The 18,278-nt window shown below is 38.3% G+C and overlaps 1 protein-coding gene across 2 annotated transcripts in view; it reads left to right on the top strand.

The window, feature by feature from the left end:
• Positions 1 to 18,278, top strand: part of LOC145674476 (uncharacterized) — a 1,412,137-nt gene that overhangs the window by 389,885 nt on the left and 1,003,974 nt on the right. For both annotated transcript variants that reach the window (XM_081744589.1, XM_081744590.1), the window contains exon 2: positions 7,459 to 8,139. In XM_081744589.1, the coding sequence (XP_081600715.1) occupies positions 7,459 to 8,139 (681 nt within the window). The remainder of the gene's footprint in view (positions 1 to 7,458; positions 8,140 to 18,278) is intronic.

Below are 18,278 nucleotides of genomic sequence, written 5' to 3'. Positions count from 1 at the left end.
TACTAGAAACAAAGTGTATTTGAGTCAGCATACTGATTAACCAACGGCTTGATGGTGCTGGACAAATCTTCTTATAGGACAGAGATATATGTCCAATTTTAAATCGTACAAACGTGTAAACTACCAGAAAGTTTCCATTTCGGGCTCACTTAGGTTTAGGAGTACTATTCTCATTGATCTCGCATTCACTAGGGGCACGTGCCCACTATAATGATCGCAAGGAGTCGTGAGACTTAACCTAGATCTATCAATTGCACCACCCAATAGAACGCGAGGGTCAGCGTTGGCGACATTTAGTGATCAACATTGAAACTGGAAATGGTAACTTTCTATCACTTCCGGTTCAATATTACCTCCACCAACGAACTCTATTCTTAGCTGTTAACCCTCTGTACCCTGTACAAAATGGATGATGATCAAGTAGTTCTCAACGTTATTTTGACTCCTGAACGGACAAAGCAAAGGACGTTTGTACCCGTCCGAACCGAGTAAATAAATAAAGGGGTTTTGGTAAACCAAACTAAGGATGGCCAAGATATCCGGATAAAAAAAGATCCGATATCCGTTTTTAAAGAAACGGATAAAATTTGGATGAGGAATAATACCTTGATAACGGATAATATCCGAATGACAATTAACTGAAAATATCCGGATAGTATCCGAATGACGATTAACTGACAATATCCGGATAAAGGATAATATCCTGTTGACGGATAATGGATAACATTCGAATGACGGATAACGAATAACATCCGGATGATGGATAATATCCGAACGACGGATTAAATCCGATAACGGGAAATATCCGGATAAAGTATAGTAACTGGATAAAGGTTAATGATCGGATAATGGATATTCAGACCAATTTCCTTAAAACTTTTTTTGTGGTTACCTGTAAAGTATTACTGGTTCCGAACAGTGAACTTTTAAGATTTATAAAGAAAGAAGACAATAATATGCAGCTTGGCATTTGGGCTTACACATTCAAATAATTCATAATCTCTTTGTTCTCTGAAAAAATCAGTAGATCCTCGTCTTGTGTCTCCATCTGGTGAAGGATAATGAAAGCGTTGCTTGCCGTTTCAACATCTGATGTTGGTTTGGTAAACACAGTGTAGATGGTAGCTAGATGCAACTTTTTATTATTCTGATAGTATTTCTTTCCTGTGTGGTTTGGGTAGCCTATGCGTCACATTCAAGCGAAGAAATTTGCCTCTATTCTGACGCCAAGTACATGTCGTGAATATTTTAAGTCTGTTAGGCGAAGCTTTTTAAATTCAGTATCTCAGACACGAAGTTCCCGTATCGTTTCCTCTATCAAGGCATTTTCAAACACCAATATTTCTTCGCCATCGAAATTTCAGAAGATATTTTCTTTGGTAGTAAAGTACCGTAGCGCACTTAAGAATTCGCTTTTGACTAAATGTTCCAACGCTTGGCTACAAATACTATATTGTACTTACATAGTGTACTTACAGACTATCTATCTTGATACGCGCTTGTGCTCTTTAAAGTTGTTGATTAAAAATAATAGAATAAACTAAAATTTCATACTATGCAAATTTTGACAAAGGGGCCTTGTTCGTTATACTCTGCAGCAGGGTCGGCGATTAGGGGGGCAAGAGGGGGCAGTTGTCCCCACTTTTTTAAGTGATATCTTAATGTATATAGTTTCATTTGGAAATGTAGTTTTTATATGTATTACTGGTTCATAGAAAAAATAGTACCATATATAATATGATTGCCGTTGCGTGGGTACGTATTGTTTTTTTTTTTTTTTTTTTTTTTGTCTTTTCGCCGAGTTAAGAAAACTACAAGGATTGAGTTTTAATTGAAATTCAAACTAATTAATATTGCAAATGTGTATTTCTTTAAATGTCGTAGCATATGCTTGTAGTGTTTACTTTCTTTCATTTTCTAAGAGTAATAGCATACATTTAATGGCATGTGTGCAATTAAAAATATAAGTTGTTCATTAATCCCCAGTTTGAATATAACTTATACAAAACAATCCTCATTATTCATTACTATGATTAATATTATCCTTTCTGTTTATTTGTTTTGCAAATTTGTTATTAAATAATTTGATCATACAATTTTCCAGACATAATTTTAAGATGTTCGTGAGCAAGGAATCAAATATCTTCTTACACCTTCGTTGTCTAAGAGTACAAAGGGCTAGTACATACTTGCGTTGGTCTTGTCAATATACTTAATAAAATATCAAATACGACATACGGTATTTTAACTGAAAAAAAATATTAATTATATATCCTATTAGTTATACAACCTTTTGTCAAACAAAATGTTACAAACAACCCTGGAAACTAACATTGATATACAAATATTCAGATCATGTCTTGCCCACGGCTCCACATTTCACGTCCAATTACCGCCACTGCTCTGCAGTACTAGCAAGTTAAAAGTTTTGTCAACTCAACATTAAGGTACCTTTCTCTTAAATCGCATTACTACAGAATGCAAATTTGAAGTTTTTATTTCAACCCAGCGAAGCGGGTAATCGAATCAAGTATGTTATAACTCCTTATCACACTTCCGAAAGCTAGATTTAACACTAATATCAGTCACTTTCGTTCATTTTTATATATATATCTCCCACTTTCCCTCCTGCCCCAAATTGTACTCTCAAAGTGAAATGATAAAAACTATCCCAGGTCCGAACCACATCTATGTTGAAAATTTGATCGAGATCAGCCGAGTGGTTGAAGAGGTATGAAATCACAACCATAGTCACTTTTATTTTTATTTATGTAGTTTTATTTACTTCATAATATAATCCAGATACAGTTCTAAATCCCAAAATAAAATTAAATGAATTTCCTAGTCGAACGTCCCACGATTATGCCCTTTTGGTTGAAAGTGGCGGGTGATGAGTTGAAGTTTCTCTTTTTCTAATTAGTGTAACATCCCACAATTATGCGTAGCCACTAAAGCCACATTGTCACGTTGGAAGAACTTGTAGCTGTCAACAACAACAACAACAAAAAAAAAAATCTTGAAACCCTACCATATTTCACCGTGTACACATAGTCTTGAAAGGGTCATAAAACATTTTTTTTTCATCTTGCAAGGAGTTGAACGATGCGCAACTTTCTGGGACGTCTTGCTTACTACCTGCTATCGCCCTCCCGCTGACCTGAAAGAAAAACCAATTTCGCCGCTTCCGAAACAACGGATTCTTTTGGACAGGGAGGGGAAGTGCGCCAAAATACACGTTTTTAATGAGGAGGTTCACTGTTTGTCCACTAGAGTGCAGCGCTGTATGTGTGGAGAAACCTTTCTTGCCTTCAAGAAGTTGTAAAATGTAAAGAATAAATAGAAAGATCGGGTTGCAAAGGTTTCTTTTTTTTATGACAGCTACAAGATTCATTTAACGTGGCAATGTGGCTTAAGGAAGACAGTAGTGAGAGTGAATGAAATGGTAAAGTGAAGATAGTGGGAGGAAACAGGAGATCCCTGAGAACCCACGGACACGATGTTTGTCCACCAAAGAACCCACTTGGTGCGGAGCTGATGGATGCAAGTGAATGAACATTTAAAGAGTTAGTAGAATGAGAATGTGACAGGAAATGAAAGAAACCGAATAAAGCCCAGACACGATGTTATCCACCACTCACTCACATGGCCTGAAGGATGACACGTTGATTCAGTGGCAGAGCGCTTACCTCTGGTGCGTGGGGTCCCTTGTTCAATATCCGGTCAAGTAAGTTTGTGGTGGACAACATTGTATCCTGTGTTTTCTCGGGTACTCATGTCTCCTCCCACCTTCTTATTCCACATAGGAATTCCAAATTTTGAAAATGGAAATACCGGACACCACGTCCTAGAGTACGTATACTCTTAAGAGAGTGCCATCATCGCTCGTCAAAAATGTAAACAACCTAAAAAAGGTTACTTCACTTAAAATTGACCGATTGGAAGTTCTAATTTAATAATTTTAGATACTTTTGAAGTATTTATTAAACCTAGTTCCTCCAGTTTTGGTTGGATCAGCACACGTAACTTTTGTAGTCTACCATCAATAATGCATCGCATTTAAAACAGAAAAGCAAATATAATTGGCAATATAATTATGGCATGAACAAAATATGTATACTTGGAAAATAAATCCTACTAGCTTTGCTGAGGCTGGTAATATCTCAAAATCCTACATATTTCTTCTGGATCTGGATGCATTATTTAGTTGAAAGATATAGCTGAGGACGAACCAGTGCTAACTGCTCTCTTGAAAGTGTACTTTTCTTGATCTTCAGTAGTTGGTAAGTTCGGTAAATTTTCCCGCCTTCAATTCTTCAGCAAATTCCGCGCAAGACAGGTCGATATCAAAGCGAATTATAACCTCTGTTTTAACCATGTTTATCGGCAAACGATTCCTTTCGTCACTCCAAAATTATCTGAATAAAACAGAGCACAAGACTAGCATGAGGAAAAATTACTGGACATTTAATGTACGGTTTTGAGATCGTACTGGATACCGGACTGTCTAGGACCCGGGTTCGTTTCCCGGCGGGAGCTCATGTGGTTCGTATTCCACGTTAATCAGTAGGTCCACGTTTCATACATCCTCGCTGCTGAAAAGAGACGTTAAACTCAAAATCAACTCAACCGAACTGTCCGGTAAAATACCGAACAGTTGGCAACCCTAATCCCACCAATTGTTCCATCATCGTTCACTTGCCTTGATCATAATCTCCCTTATCCAAACGGGGATAGCAGTGGTACGTTAAATTGAAATATTTTATTCCATTTTCATTTATTTGGCCTGGAATCAAACCAGGGACACCTAGCGCCAGAGATGACAGCTCTACCACTGAGCCACTTGTCCCATCCTTAAACCCTAATAACGAATATTCCAAAAAATACATATGTTACAATAGTAGTCAATTTCGATACCAGAAATGTCTTGAAACTTTTCTTTCTAAAATACAAAACCTCGAAGTATCATTGTGCGACCATGCAGCGTGTACTCAGCCACAATAGATACTCTATTATAGTAAAGAAGAAAAAGCGATTGTTTCAAAGGGAATAAACGGTTAATTTCGCCAGAGAAGAGGATCATTCATGAAATATAAAGATGGAGGGAGAAGCCACATCGTCCCACGAGAAAATGAAAATCTTCTTGAGAAGAGAATTTCCAACCGAGCGCTTGGTCTTTTTTTTTTTTTTTTCAGGGATTTTTGGGGTGCAAGAAAGAACTCATCTCCCTTAGTTTGACCTGGCGAAGCTCCAGCGTTTTAGGTAGGAAATCAATACGAGTTGGGAGGATGGGGGAGAAAAACGTAATCAACGTATAAAAAAAAAACTGAAAGTTCATCCGTTGAGGTTCTTCAGGAATCCTTTCACTTTGACATTACGCCAAATCCACAAAGTTAGCATTTCAATAAAATACGGCAAAGGACATTGTCGCCCTGACAAAGAAAATATCAGGAGAAACATCAAAGAATTCCTTTGAAACACGAATATAACAAGGTTATAAAGACAATGAGAAACATTTTGAACTTAGTATATATAACTGTTGAACATATTAAATTTTATTTGAGCAATCAACTCACTTTGAATTAGCTTTTGTTTTCTTATACACAAAATAACCTTCTCAATTACAATTCAAAGAACATACAAACAAAACATATACGTCTAAACTGGAAACTAGCTTCCATGATCATAGTGGGTTTTATTTCTTAATTTTCGCCATTAAGAGCATAGATTCTATTTTCATAGTTATTTTAATAGTAATTGTAGGATTATCCAGTGCGTTCGTAAAGTAACCTACACTTAGGTCAGCCGCATATTGATCAGAGTACACGGTAGCCAAGCCCAGGGATAGGAAGGTAGAAGAAAATGCGGAGAAAGAGGCCTGAGTGCTCTGACCATGTGCCCGAATCACAACGTTAGGGAGGGTTTGTCTATCATGTGCTGAAGTGAGTATACGGTACGAGGGTTTGTTCATTGTTAACAGTTTCTTCCCTGTACTGCTCCTCGACTTGGCTGTCCTGTCCTCTGGTCAATATGCGGCTAACCTTCTCTTGAAACATTACGATAATATTAGGCTAACAGCAAAATTTTGCAGTGAATTTAATAGAGTTCAACACTGTAATAATCTGTATTCATGGTTTCATTTCCGTGAGAAAAAGATGATGGGTTACTCCCACCATAGACTATTTTACCAACAACACCTTTCCTACTTGTAGATGTGGTTTAGAAATGCTTTCTAGTTGTTGATTACGGTCCAACCATGTCCTGACCATAGCAAGTGCACTTTATCTGAAAAACAATTCGATGTAAGAATTTTTGCCGGATAATCCTTCCACTCAGAGAACTGCGAACACTCAGACGTCAACCCAGACTGTTCTTGCTGGCCGGTGTATATCTGTAGATTGTCTTAACCTTCTTACCAGTTGTACAGAGTTGCTGAACGACAGTAGTATTATGTATATCTAGCTTATGTCTGCAATGGCAAAAATTCTTTTTCAAGGGTTTTCTTCCACGGTGTTCCTGAGAAACTCGTCCGAAAATAATAATCGGTCTACAAAACTCATCGCAACAAAAGTTCACAAATCAGTGGCAAATGGTGCGTTCATTCGCCATTGCTAAACCAAATGCACTGCTATTACTTTCTCAACTTGCTGTATACAGAATGTCTCAGTTTGAACTTAATAAAGAAAAATAATTGAATGTTGTGTGTTACGACCTTGTTCAACAGCGCAATGTCTTCTGACTGTCGGATACTCAAGTTTGTTTCCTGGACGTGTGCTGAGTTCATGACGTTAGACGCATGACCTTAGTCCATCCCTGTGTTGTGTTGCTTACGTAATTTTTCCTCCAGACGTCAAGGCTGGCATTTCATTACCATCAACGTAACAGTTGCCCTTTCTCTCTGATCTAGTGACTACCATGAGTGTCTTTTCCTCTCGGGGTCCCGGGTTAGATTCCCGGGTGGATAGTACTGAATGTATTAACGGCAGTGGTTCGCCCACCTTACGTAATCTATAGGTCCATGTCTCACATAGTCTTGATTCTGAAAACGGACGCCAAACTTACAAACGTAACAATACTTGCGATATTTGAAGATTCAACATTTTAACTACTGGCAACAGCACACCTAGAAAAAACGTGAAGAGTAATTGAAGAATAGCCCTCTCCTTCGTTTCTTTTAGACCTTGCAGCACGTGTAGCTGTCACACGCAAGTTGTCCTAAACTGCACACTAATTGGCAACACACTATCTTATCTCTGCGAAGCTTTTCAGTAACACGTGGTAGTAGTAAGAAGAAAAACTGTTTTTTGACCATTTTGATAAAAAAAAATACAGCAGATTGTTTCTTTGAAATGTGTAGTGACTGAATATGCATTTTCAGCTTTTACTCATCCTTGTATATAATTAAATGTCACTTCCTTCAAATAACGCGCCTTAACTGTTACTTATTATTTATATTTTCAGGTGAACCCTGCTCGTCCAGCAATTGAGGATGGTGTCTCGTACCGTCTGGAATCAAATGGTGCTGAAACCGATTCAGAAGAAGGCAAAAACGCATTACTACTTGAACACGAGATTCAACAAATTGACGAAATGGAAAAGCAGTCGACATCTGCCCGAAAACGTGTTGCTAATTATTTGAAAAAATGCAAAGATGTCGTGACCTTGGCCACCATATCAAATGATGAGAAGCAAGAACAAAAGAATGAAACCAGTGCAAACCGCGTTGCTGCCGCGAATGCACCGATAGCGTCCTCGGATGTTCCGGAACACGATATCAAGCCAGCGGATAAAAACAAACCGCGTAAGAACCAAGAAAGCAAAACTGCTTGGTACGTTGATGGCGTTGTGAACCGTAAAGAACGTACGGAATATAAATCTTCAGCAAATAATCATAACGAAGCTACAGTAAATGTAGTGAAAGCTGAAGTATTACGACCTCTTAATGAAAAAGGTGAACTGGATGAACAATTGCCGAGTACTGTGTCACCTACTTATGTGACACACGAACCAGATGCTGTATTCGACTCCCGAAATGAAGGTGGAACACAGCAATCTCTGGTTGTAGTTGAATCTATGTCGTGTACAAAAACATCCCGAACATCGAAGAATTCTGTAATCTGTCCAACCAAGCAGAGCAGAGAGGTAAGTTTGCACAATTCATTATAAAATATATATTTCTCATGCTTTCAATGCCGTTAAATGAAATGGAATTTTTCAGGTTAACGTTTCAAGATTATGTCCATTAGGCTGAGAGAGATTGATGATAAAGGCAAATGAATATTGATGGAAGAATTGGTGGAATGAGAATGTGGAAGGAAACGGAAGTACCCGAGAAAATCCACAGACACGACGTTGTCCACCACTGATTTACTTGACCGGCAGACAAACTAGGGACCCCAGGTACCACAGGTAATCGCTCTACCACTGAGCCACCATGCGACACCTAGGTAAAAGAAATCGATGGAACGGTTATTCGAAACACTACTCCGTAGTTTTTCATCAAATGCTGCTTTATTCTTAAATTCAGAAAATATTTTAATTTTCGATCTGCAAAATGGAATCACTTTGCACAAAAAGTCTGTGATATTTAATTAATATCACCATGAGCATGCATGACGATAAATTTGGTGTTTCTACACTACTACTTATCAGAAGAATTTTGTAGGCTTGTTTTCGATCGTAGATTTGCTAGGTAGCCTTACCTCCCGATCGGAACTGTTATTAATAAACTTAGGGACCCAAAAAACTATAGATTCGATACTAATATTGGTCATTTTCGATTATTTTTTCATGTCACCATCCCCAGGGGTACAAATGGGGTCTGAACTGGTATTTAAACGGTGGAAGAGTTACTATTCATCTCAGCGACCCCGAAAACTATGAATTCGACACTGATATCGGTTGTTTTCGATCACTTTATCACTCCCTCCATTCCCTCTAGGTGTAAAAATGAAATGAAATTTTTGAGTTTTACGTCCCACGGTTATGCCGGTTAGGCTAAAGGAGACGGTGATGATGAGAGATGAATGAAGTGGTGGAATGAAGAAAGTGGGAGGAAACGGGAGAACCCCGAGAAAACCCACGCACACGGTGTTTGTCCACCACAAAGTTCACTTGGCGGGAGCAGGGTTTGAACCCGGGACCCCAAGCACCAGAGATGAACGCTCTACCACTGAGCCACCGCGGCCCCGCCCCCTAGATGTACTAGAGGACCTTACCCCCACCATAGTTTCCCATACTCTTAATAATATGTATGCCAAGTTTGCTTAAAATCGCTCCCGAAGTTCCAGACTCATGCAGGAACATACCTACATGCATAATATAGGGTGTTTCAAAACAACACCGACAAGGTTTGGGAGGTGATTTCTGATACTAACATAAGACAAAAAGTGCAGACCGACTTAGGTACACAAATGCTTCCTTTCAGAGTTATAGACTGCCGAAAACATGAAAAAATTAACTTTAAAGGTCCATAGCTCCAAAACTAATGAACCTACCGTAGTCGGGTCAAGACTTCATTTAGGAGCTAGTATGCGCCCCATCCAAATATTCAAGTTTCAGAATCGTAAGGTACTTCCGCAACCATTTTTATAGAGATACTTGTTGAATACTTCAAATTATATCCCTGTAGCCAAGCTCCATCTATAAAAGTTGTTCCGTGAGTACCTTAGAATTCTGAAACGTATATTTTTGGATAGCGAACATACTAGTTCCTAAGTGGTCTTGACCTGACTACGGTAGGTCTCATATTTTTGGAGCTATGCACGTTTAAAGTTCATTTTGTCACGCTTTTGGCAGCTTATAACCCCGAAAGGAAGCATTTGTGTACCCAGGTTGGTCTACAGTTTATTTTGGTGTCAGGAATCACCTCCCAAACGTTGTCGGTGTTGTTTTGAAACACCATGTATATATATATATATATATATATATATATATATATATATATAGAGAGAGAGAGAGAGAGAGAGAGAGAGAGAGAGATAGAGAGAGACTATATAACATATTAAGCATACACAAAAATATTTCCACAAGTTTGTTTATGCAGCTCGTAACTCTGAAATTTTGTAAGGGTTGCATATTTACATCACGCGAAGCTTATATTTATGAGTGACTAGGATGTGGATAGCCATAATTAAAGTCACCGTTACTCGTCAAGATTTAACGTATTGCCTTCATTATTAAAATCGGCCGAGATAATCGCCCTAGCTGTCTATTGCAGAAAACCGAATTCAAAAGTTGTTTTTCATGCAAGAGCTATTGCATGGAGTAACGGACCTACGTACGTACTAACATGACAATCTTACAAGACCCACAAGCGTGATCCCAATAGCGTTATAATCTTATAAAGCTCACTAGCGTGATCCTAATAACGTTACAATCTTATTAAACGCTCTACAGTGATTCTAATAAACATCTTAGGCTTTGTTAATCCCTATGTATTGTTCAGTCTTGCAACATGTGATTGAAAAATTGTTTTCTTTATTGAGTAAGATAGCAGGCCCACATATCTTATTTTTACTAAACAGTATTCTCACTCACTCGCACCTATCACAAGCTAGAGTTGATAATGTGTGCTGCTTGTTCTGGGTACTAGATTTTTCTCTGCATATATCTTATCCAATCGTCGAATTCTACCATACCCAAGGTTAATTTACACTGTAAGCCGTACAAAGTAAACAGTTAACAAATAAGACTGCTATACGTACTATAAGCTAATCTTGTTTTGCAAGCCCGCTTCCCTCACTATTACCTCCCCCCCCAAAAAAAATGTTTCGTGTTGCACTACGAAAATTATCCAAATGCGGACGTAATTCTGACTTACCTTGACAGAAGAAAATAGAAACTTAGTTGTTAGTTGGCGGTACGATGGCTCAGTGGTAGTGTGTTCCTTCCTATTATAGAGTTACTGAAAGGTGGCCTCTCACTGATAGCTGCACGTGTTGTGAACGGAACGAGAGGGAAGATTGTTTGCCAATCTCAGCAGTATTCTTTCACACTGTTGCTAGGCAACGAAGGTCACTGACCGCACTATTGCCGGTAGTTGAGACGACTTGTTAAATGTCTTAAGTTTGTCGCCAGAGCTGCTATATCTGTTGCGAAGCCTCTGGCAACAGCGCCTCCAGTACTCCACGTGCTCTACCCAACTGTCAGAAGCCACCTTTCGTTGCACATACAGTAGAGCGAGGGATCCTTGGTTTTAATCCCATGTCGTGTAAGCTTATGGTGAACAACTTGTCTGTGGGTTTTGTCGGGGTCGCCTCCAATTCTTCCATCTTCATTCAGTTGCTTTAATCATCCATCTCCCTTAGTCTACAGCGCATTATCCTGGGACGTTAAACTAAAAGATTTCATTTCAGTTTATCACTTTACTTCAATTACATGACTAGTGCCATTAGCTAGCTCTAGGATATACATTTACGATTCTATTACTTTTAGTATTAGCGCGCTCTGCTAGGGCAAATACGCACGAATACTTCATTTGTAACAATAATTTATGTAGGAGAAGTAAACCAGGTGCACTTCACTAGTTATTGTTTCTAAACATAAAAGAGAGAGCTTAGACACTTCTGAGGATCAATAACGTTGTTCTCTTAACGGAGGAAACAATTCAACGCATTTCAAGCGGAAACTGGTTCCATTTCATGTGTATCCGCCATTTTGTCCAGATAAAGCATCAGATTTATGGCACTTATTGCCCAGCACAGTGTATCTATCCTTGAGAATATTTTACTGTCGTAATGGATAGAGTTACACGAAAATAGCTAAGCCTGGAAGAAATCACTGAGTCGCAATGTTACGAAGGGTATAAAAGCAGAATCGTCCTTTGGGGAGGCAGGGCGCAATTGTCCCCCACTGAATTTCCGAATTCTTTTTTTTAAAAATAAATTGTATGCTAATATACTAACAAAAAATGCGAAATTCGTATGTCAGTGAACAACCTTGTCCCCCATCTCTGGCAAAACGTGAAATGGTGCTACTGTATAAAACGATAGAATCCTACTAGAAGGAGCGTTACTTGCAGTATGAATCACTTATATCGAATTTAAGTAGCCATCAGTTGGTTTGAAATATAGACATGCCGAAACACGATCATTTCTCAACAGCATTTCAAGGAAACGAAGCACCGTCTTGAAGACTATTAAGCACTGTTTCTTTCTTTAGATTAATTTTCTTTAAGATAGTTGGCATTGGATGATGAAAATATAAAGATACAAGGTAAGAGTTTTTTTTTTAATACCAACATATGCACTTTTCTTTGAAAGTCGTTTAGAGATTTTCGTATTTTCTTTAAATCCTTCGGGGGCCGCGGTGGCTCAGTGGTAGAGCGTTCACCTCTGGTGCTTAGGGTCTCGGGTTCGATCCCAGCCCCCGCCAAGTGAACTTTGTGGTGGACAAACACCGTGTGCGTGGGTTTTCTCGGGGTTCTCCCGTTTCCTCCCACTTTCTTCATTCCACCATTTTCATTCATTACTCATTATCACCGTCTCCTTTATCCTAAGCGGCATAACCGTGGGACGTAAAACTCAAAGATTTCATTTCATTTTTTTTCTTTAAATCCTTCAATCGGTTATACATACGTGTTTGTTACATATTGTTTTTCTTTAAGTGTTTCAGTGATATTTTGATACAGTTTTATCATTTTAAACTGAACCACACAAAATACAGTAAAAAAAAGTAAGTTAAATTTGAGAAGAGGGCACGATAGCTCATTAGTTGAGTGTTTATCTCTAGTGTGGAGGATTCCTGGTTCAACTCCCGTCCACACGAATTTGTGGCAGACAACATTTTATCAATGCATTTTCCTAGGTTCTCCCGTTTTTTCCACATTATATTTTACGAATTCTTTAATAATAATAATTAACTTGCTTTAGTTGTCAGTCTCCTTAAGTGTCAAGAGCATAATCATGAAACGTAAATAGAATTTCACAGAACAAGGAGATGTGTGCACACATTATAATGACGTGTAGATTTAGTAACGTAACAAAATCTGAGCTTACATGTTTTGGCTATATCTTTAGAGTAAAGGTGGCAATTGTGTCGTTCCATTAAATTACACAAAACATCCAAAATTGTTGACTAATCAGGCGAAAGCTGCATTATGTTGAAAGTTTCATACTTTTCGTATTTGAATGAAAGCCAGATCATTCGTGTGTCCCCCCCCCCCATTTCGTTCAACAAGGATTATTTACACTATGTATGCACTACATCCTGAAGTGTAATACTGAGCACGTGATGCATTTAATGAAAAAGACTCCAAGCCACGTGGAAAAACAACCCTACAGCAGCGTCAATGAAAACGCAAGATACAGACCTTCCTCCCAGAGGCAGCTGCACGGCTTTATCGCTCCGTGAAAGCACTCAAAATCTCTTGTGTGGTCTTTGCGGGGCGGACACGCCTGTTATCATTGTCAACCCTACGCCATTAAAGTGGCCAACCTATATGTATCTGTTTCTGCTACATATTTCATAAGCAACATAGACCGCCCTCCTGCTGTTAATATCACAACTTTTATATATGTCCTTTCTTTCGAGTGAAACCAAGCGAAAATAAGTGGCTGGGCTACTTCGCTATAAAAGCAGATGGTTTTATCGGTGTGCGTAAATGTTCTCTGACAAAACATACCTTTCTTTTTTTTTTAAATTTTTAGCAGTACGTATCCATAAACCTCTCTGAATAATTTTCCAATTCGGTTGGGTCACACGGACAACAACAACAGCCGAAGATGAATTGTGAGGTGGAAATGAACACGTAAACAAACAGATCGTCAGCGTACTGTAATTTATTTTTCTCCAATTTTTCGCATGGAAAATCGATTTTCAACCTTCTGTGCGCATCATATATCATCACAATGAAATGCGGCAATTGTGTTTAAATAATTACAAGTGCTGTTTCTCTGCCGGACATTTCTTTATTACTTTGTCCCCATATTTGACAAAATATTGCATTAGTCCCGGTACATAAATCATACAAGATAAGCAGGAATATTTCAGGAGTATACGTAAGTCGCAGAAGTTCTCTGCTTTCCCTATTTCAGGTAAATTATTCGACTCTTAATGTCAGTAAACATTAAATTATTTTTTTGAAACTCTCTATTTTTGCTTTTTGTTAACCATAAGTATTATTGTTATAATAAATAACATTGCAATTATTTGAATTCCAGTACGAGGATTACATCCAAAAATAACCAGGAATTTGTGCCGTATCATTTTTTTTTTTTTTTGAAGGAAGTCCGAATTACTAAAAGTTAACTGTAATTTTGTTTGCTAGGGACACCGTAGGTCTAGTGGTTAGAGCGTTAGAGTCATGTCTGCGTGGTCCTGAGTTAGATTTCCAGCCGGTGCTTCCAACTTTACGGCGTCCATCCAGTGTCGTGAGGAAAACTGGGGAATCATGTGAATAAAAGACGTGACGGCCACTAGGTCTAGAAAGCTCCTGATGCGCCTGTTTGGGACAGGGCATTGCAGCACGCTGACTTCGTGCTCGTCACTAGCCTGGATGTAGCTCAGGCGGTCACTAGCAGATGGCGCTGGAGCAGGCTTAGGCTCACAAATCTTACGACAAGTGGTTTGGTTTAATTTCGTTTGCTTTTAAGAAATTGAATATTTGATCCATGGAATTTAATCTTCAAGTACTTGTTTTCATATTTAAACTTAGTCATTAGTAGAAGTCCAGCAAATTTCATTGATTGGGCTATTACATCATAGCAAACAATCTTTTACTGTAGATAAGTGTCGAACTTGAACCTGATAAAATATGAATTGGACAGGTTTGAGTAAACAGCAGACGATAATGGTAAAATGCCGTTTGCTGTTGTAACAAAGTATAAAAATATTAACATTTCACTTGTTTTTAAGTTTTTAAGGCAGATTTCCTTTCTTTAAAGAGAACGAGTTTTTTTTATATCAATTTTATTTAAACAAGTGTCCAAAAGACAACCATCTGCGCACCTGGTGCAGTTATTAAATACAATCCAGAAGACAGGTAATCTCGAACGTTCAGCTGATAAGAAAAGTGGGAAGTTCCAAAGTTGCAATTTTTGTTCCAAACAGTATAGCTGCCACGCAAGGAAAGGATAGGGTGTTATATAATTTGCATCTATTTTTATGCAATAAGTTTCCGTATCCCGACCTAGCTAATGTGGTCACAGGTATTTTAACATTTACGTTTGTGCCAGCCAGAAAGAAAAAAAATCAACTTATGGTTATTATTTGAAGTTGAAACTTTGTCACGTAACTTATTTCCTGTACTTAGAATATGCTGACTAGAAACGTTAATTTGTGACTTTTAGTTCAACCTGAGGTACAGTAGAGCGTCGATTATCCGAACGTCGGTCAACCGAACGACCGCTTAACCGAACTGTGTACTCGCTCGCACATGTTACTCTCCCACCCTACCGTCCATCATCCCCCTCACTCCCAAACCAAGTTTCCTACAGTAGTCGCCTAGGGGTGTTCGATAAGGCTGAGAACCTATCGAACTTCGAGAGTGAAAATTTATCGAATTGTCATCGGTTACTCGAAACCGTTCGAGTATTTGAAATTATCGAAGTTTCGGGTATTATCGAAATTTCGAGTATTATCGAAATTTCGAGTATTATCGAAGTTTCGGGTATTATCGAAAGTTCGGGTATTATCGACATTTCGAGTATTATCGAAGTTTCGGGTAGTATCAAAAGTTCGGGTATTATCGAAGTTTCGGGTAGTATCGAAATTTCGAGTATTATCGAAGTTTCGGGTATTATCGAAAGTAGTGATGGGCAGTTCGGTTTCTTCACCTCTCCAATGATTCCTTTTTGCAGCCAAACTAGTCAAACCGTTTTTTTTTGTTGTTTTTTTTTTGATAAGTTATTGCAAAGTTGTATTTGTGAGGAGAAAGGAAAGCGTACAGAGAGGGATTGCTTTTTCGTCCGAAACACACACGCACACATAGGAAGTTCAATTTATTCCTGAGTTTTATCTCTTGTTTGTTATTTGCTGACAGATATTGTATCAGTGTTGTCAGACATACGGTCTTAGGCCTACCGCTCACTGGCGACAAAACAGTTGCGCAACTATCTCGTCGCTGTCGCCTGCAGTCAGCAACTTCACGGAGACAAAACAGTTTTGTTGCCATACCCTCGCTCACTGGCGACGGCAACAGAAAAGTTGCCGAGCATTTGATATCACAATTTACATACTCGGCAACCGGAACAGTTCGCATAATCGCTGGTTTCGGACATTCAAAAAAAAAAAAAAAAAAAAAAAAAAAAACTACCACCCATTCCAATAATTAATTAAATAAATTTAAATAAACTTTCGAAGGTAGCGTCAACAGGGGCGTTATTTCAGACTTCACTTGGGGGGGCAAGAGCACCACCGATATAAGATTTTCACATTTTGTACTAGTATATTAGTAGACAATTGATTAAAGTATGTATATTCCTCAAACTCTTGGGGAGCACTTGCACCTCCTGCCCCCCCTAAATGACGTCCCTGAACGTCAATGAGTGACAAAAATAACAGCATTGTGTAAGCTGATATGAACGGGAACAATTATTCGAATCAAAAGATAACAACAACAACGAAAATATAAAACGACTGGAAATAACTAACAGAACGAAACTAACAAAAGCGGCAATCCGACAACACTGTACAGTAACTGTACTCTCAATGTTCTACGTATAGCCATAAAATAAAAATTGGCTTTCTTCGTTCTTCCCGCGTATTCTTCACGTTTTAAAATCGGCCATTACAGTACAGTTTTTTTTCTTTTTTATATTTGAAATGGAAAGAAACTTGAAAATGATAATTTTATCTGTATTTTTTTCTAGTTGTGGGAAATTAATGAAAGTAGTAGTGTGTAGTATGACAGCGATATGTCATTATCGAAAAATGTACCTACCTGTGTTGTTTTTCTTGGCTGGAAACCTCATTCTAGTTTCTTATAACAGCGAAACACACTTTCTTCCATAATTTCTTCTTTATATATATTTCTTCTTTAACGCTGAGCGTTTTTCTATATCCTCAATTAATTTTTCATAGTCTTTATCACTAAAGACATGCTAGACTAATCAAAGAATGTATTAGTTTCCATTGCAAACACCTCTTTTCACGTGCTACACACGGAACGAACTGTTACGTGAAAAAACTTGTAGAAAACATTTATTTTTTTACCTTTCTATTTGGAGGATACCTCGGCAACTTTTCTGTCGCCGTCGCCTCAGTGAGCGGACTCCCATAAGACTCAATGCATTTTTAGATGTTGCGCAACTGTTCCGTCGTCGAGCTGTTGCCCTGCTGTCGCCCTGCTTGGCGACACCTCGGCAACTTTTCTGTCGCTGTCGCCCCAGTGAGCGGACTCCCATAAGACTCAATGCATTTAGCCAGAGCAACAAGATAGTTGCCCGACAAAATGTTGCCAGTGAGCGGTAGGCCTAAAATGTACAAATAGGGTAATTTGCTCTTCATACGATATACTATACTCCCAACACCTCAACCATATTAATCGCGTACGGTGTTGCTAAAATGTTGTAGCAAGATTTTATTTTTAAGCCAAATGTGTTATCTTCTGTCGTGTTTGCTTTCTGTTAATGGCCACTAGTTCACACATTGCCGCAATCAGATATGTTGATGCTTTGGGCGCAAACTCCCCGTTTAGCCTTTCAGTAAACTGTTAGTCAAATCAGTGGTGATTTCAGGGGGTTGTTCAGGAGGAATATTTTCCCCACAAACATATCTCTGATCATGTTCACCGTGGCTTACCAGTATTTTTACTACTTTCACCCTCCGTGTATTCAAAATCCTCCGGGGCAGGATTATCATAATTTTTGGATATTTTTAAAAATGGTGTGTGTTTATTGAGAAGTTAAGAAAAGTCTAATCTTAAGTTCCAAAAATGCTTATGCTCATTTCCTATATTTAAAATATATTTTTATATTATTGTCTTAATTATTTTCCTGAGTAAAGTATTCTTGCGAAGAACACCTTATTGCTATTTTAATTTTTTTCATAAATATCAGCACAAGACTGAAATGCAAGCCAAGCACTTGACCAGACATAGCGAAATTTCCCAGTCTTCCATTTTCCCTAAAATTTCGGGTATTAGTTAATCTCAGACAATTTTCCGGACACAGGCTTGAATCTAGGACGTATGGTAAGCCTACCGGTGGAAACCTTGAAATCATCACTAAGTTTAATGAAGATGAAAAACGGAAATAAATCTATTTCCTGGACAGTGAATATACAGTGTAGCATATGTTCTATACAGTCGGTTTGTATATACATTATGATTAATCCATACA

The sequence above is a fragment of the Thermobia domestica genome, chromosome 17, assembly GCF_964235325.1.
Source record: "Thermobia domestica chromosome 17, izTheDome1.hap1.1, whole genome shotgun sequence".
In the NCBI taxonomy this organism is placed as follows: Eukaryota; Metazoa; Arthropoda; class Insecta; order Zygentoma; family Lepismatidae; genus Thermobia; species Thermobia domestica.
Note: the sequence above shows the minus strand (reverse complement) of the source record. Positions and strands in the feature narration are given on the sequence as shown.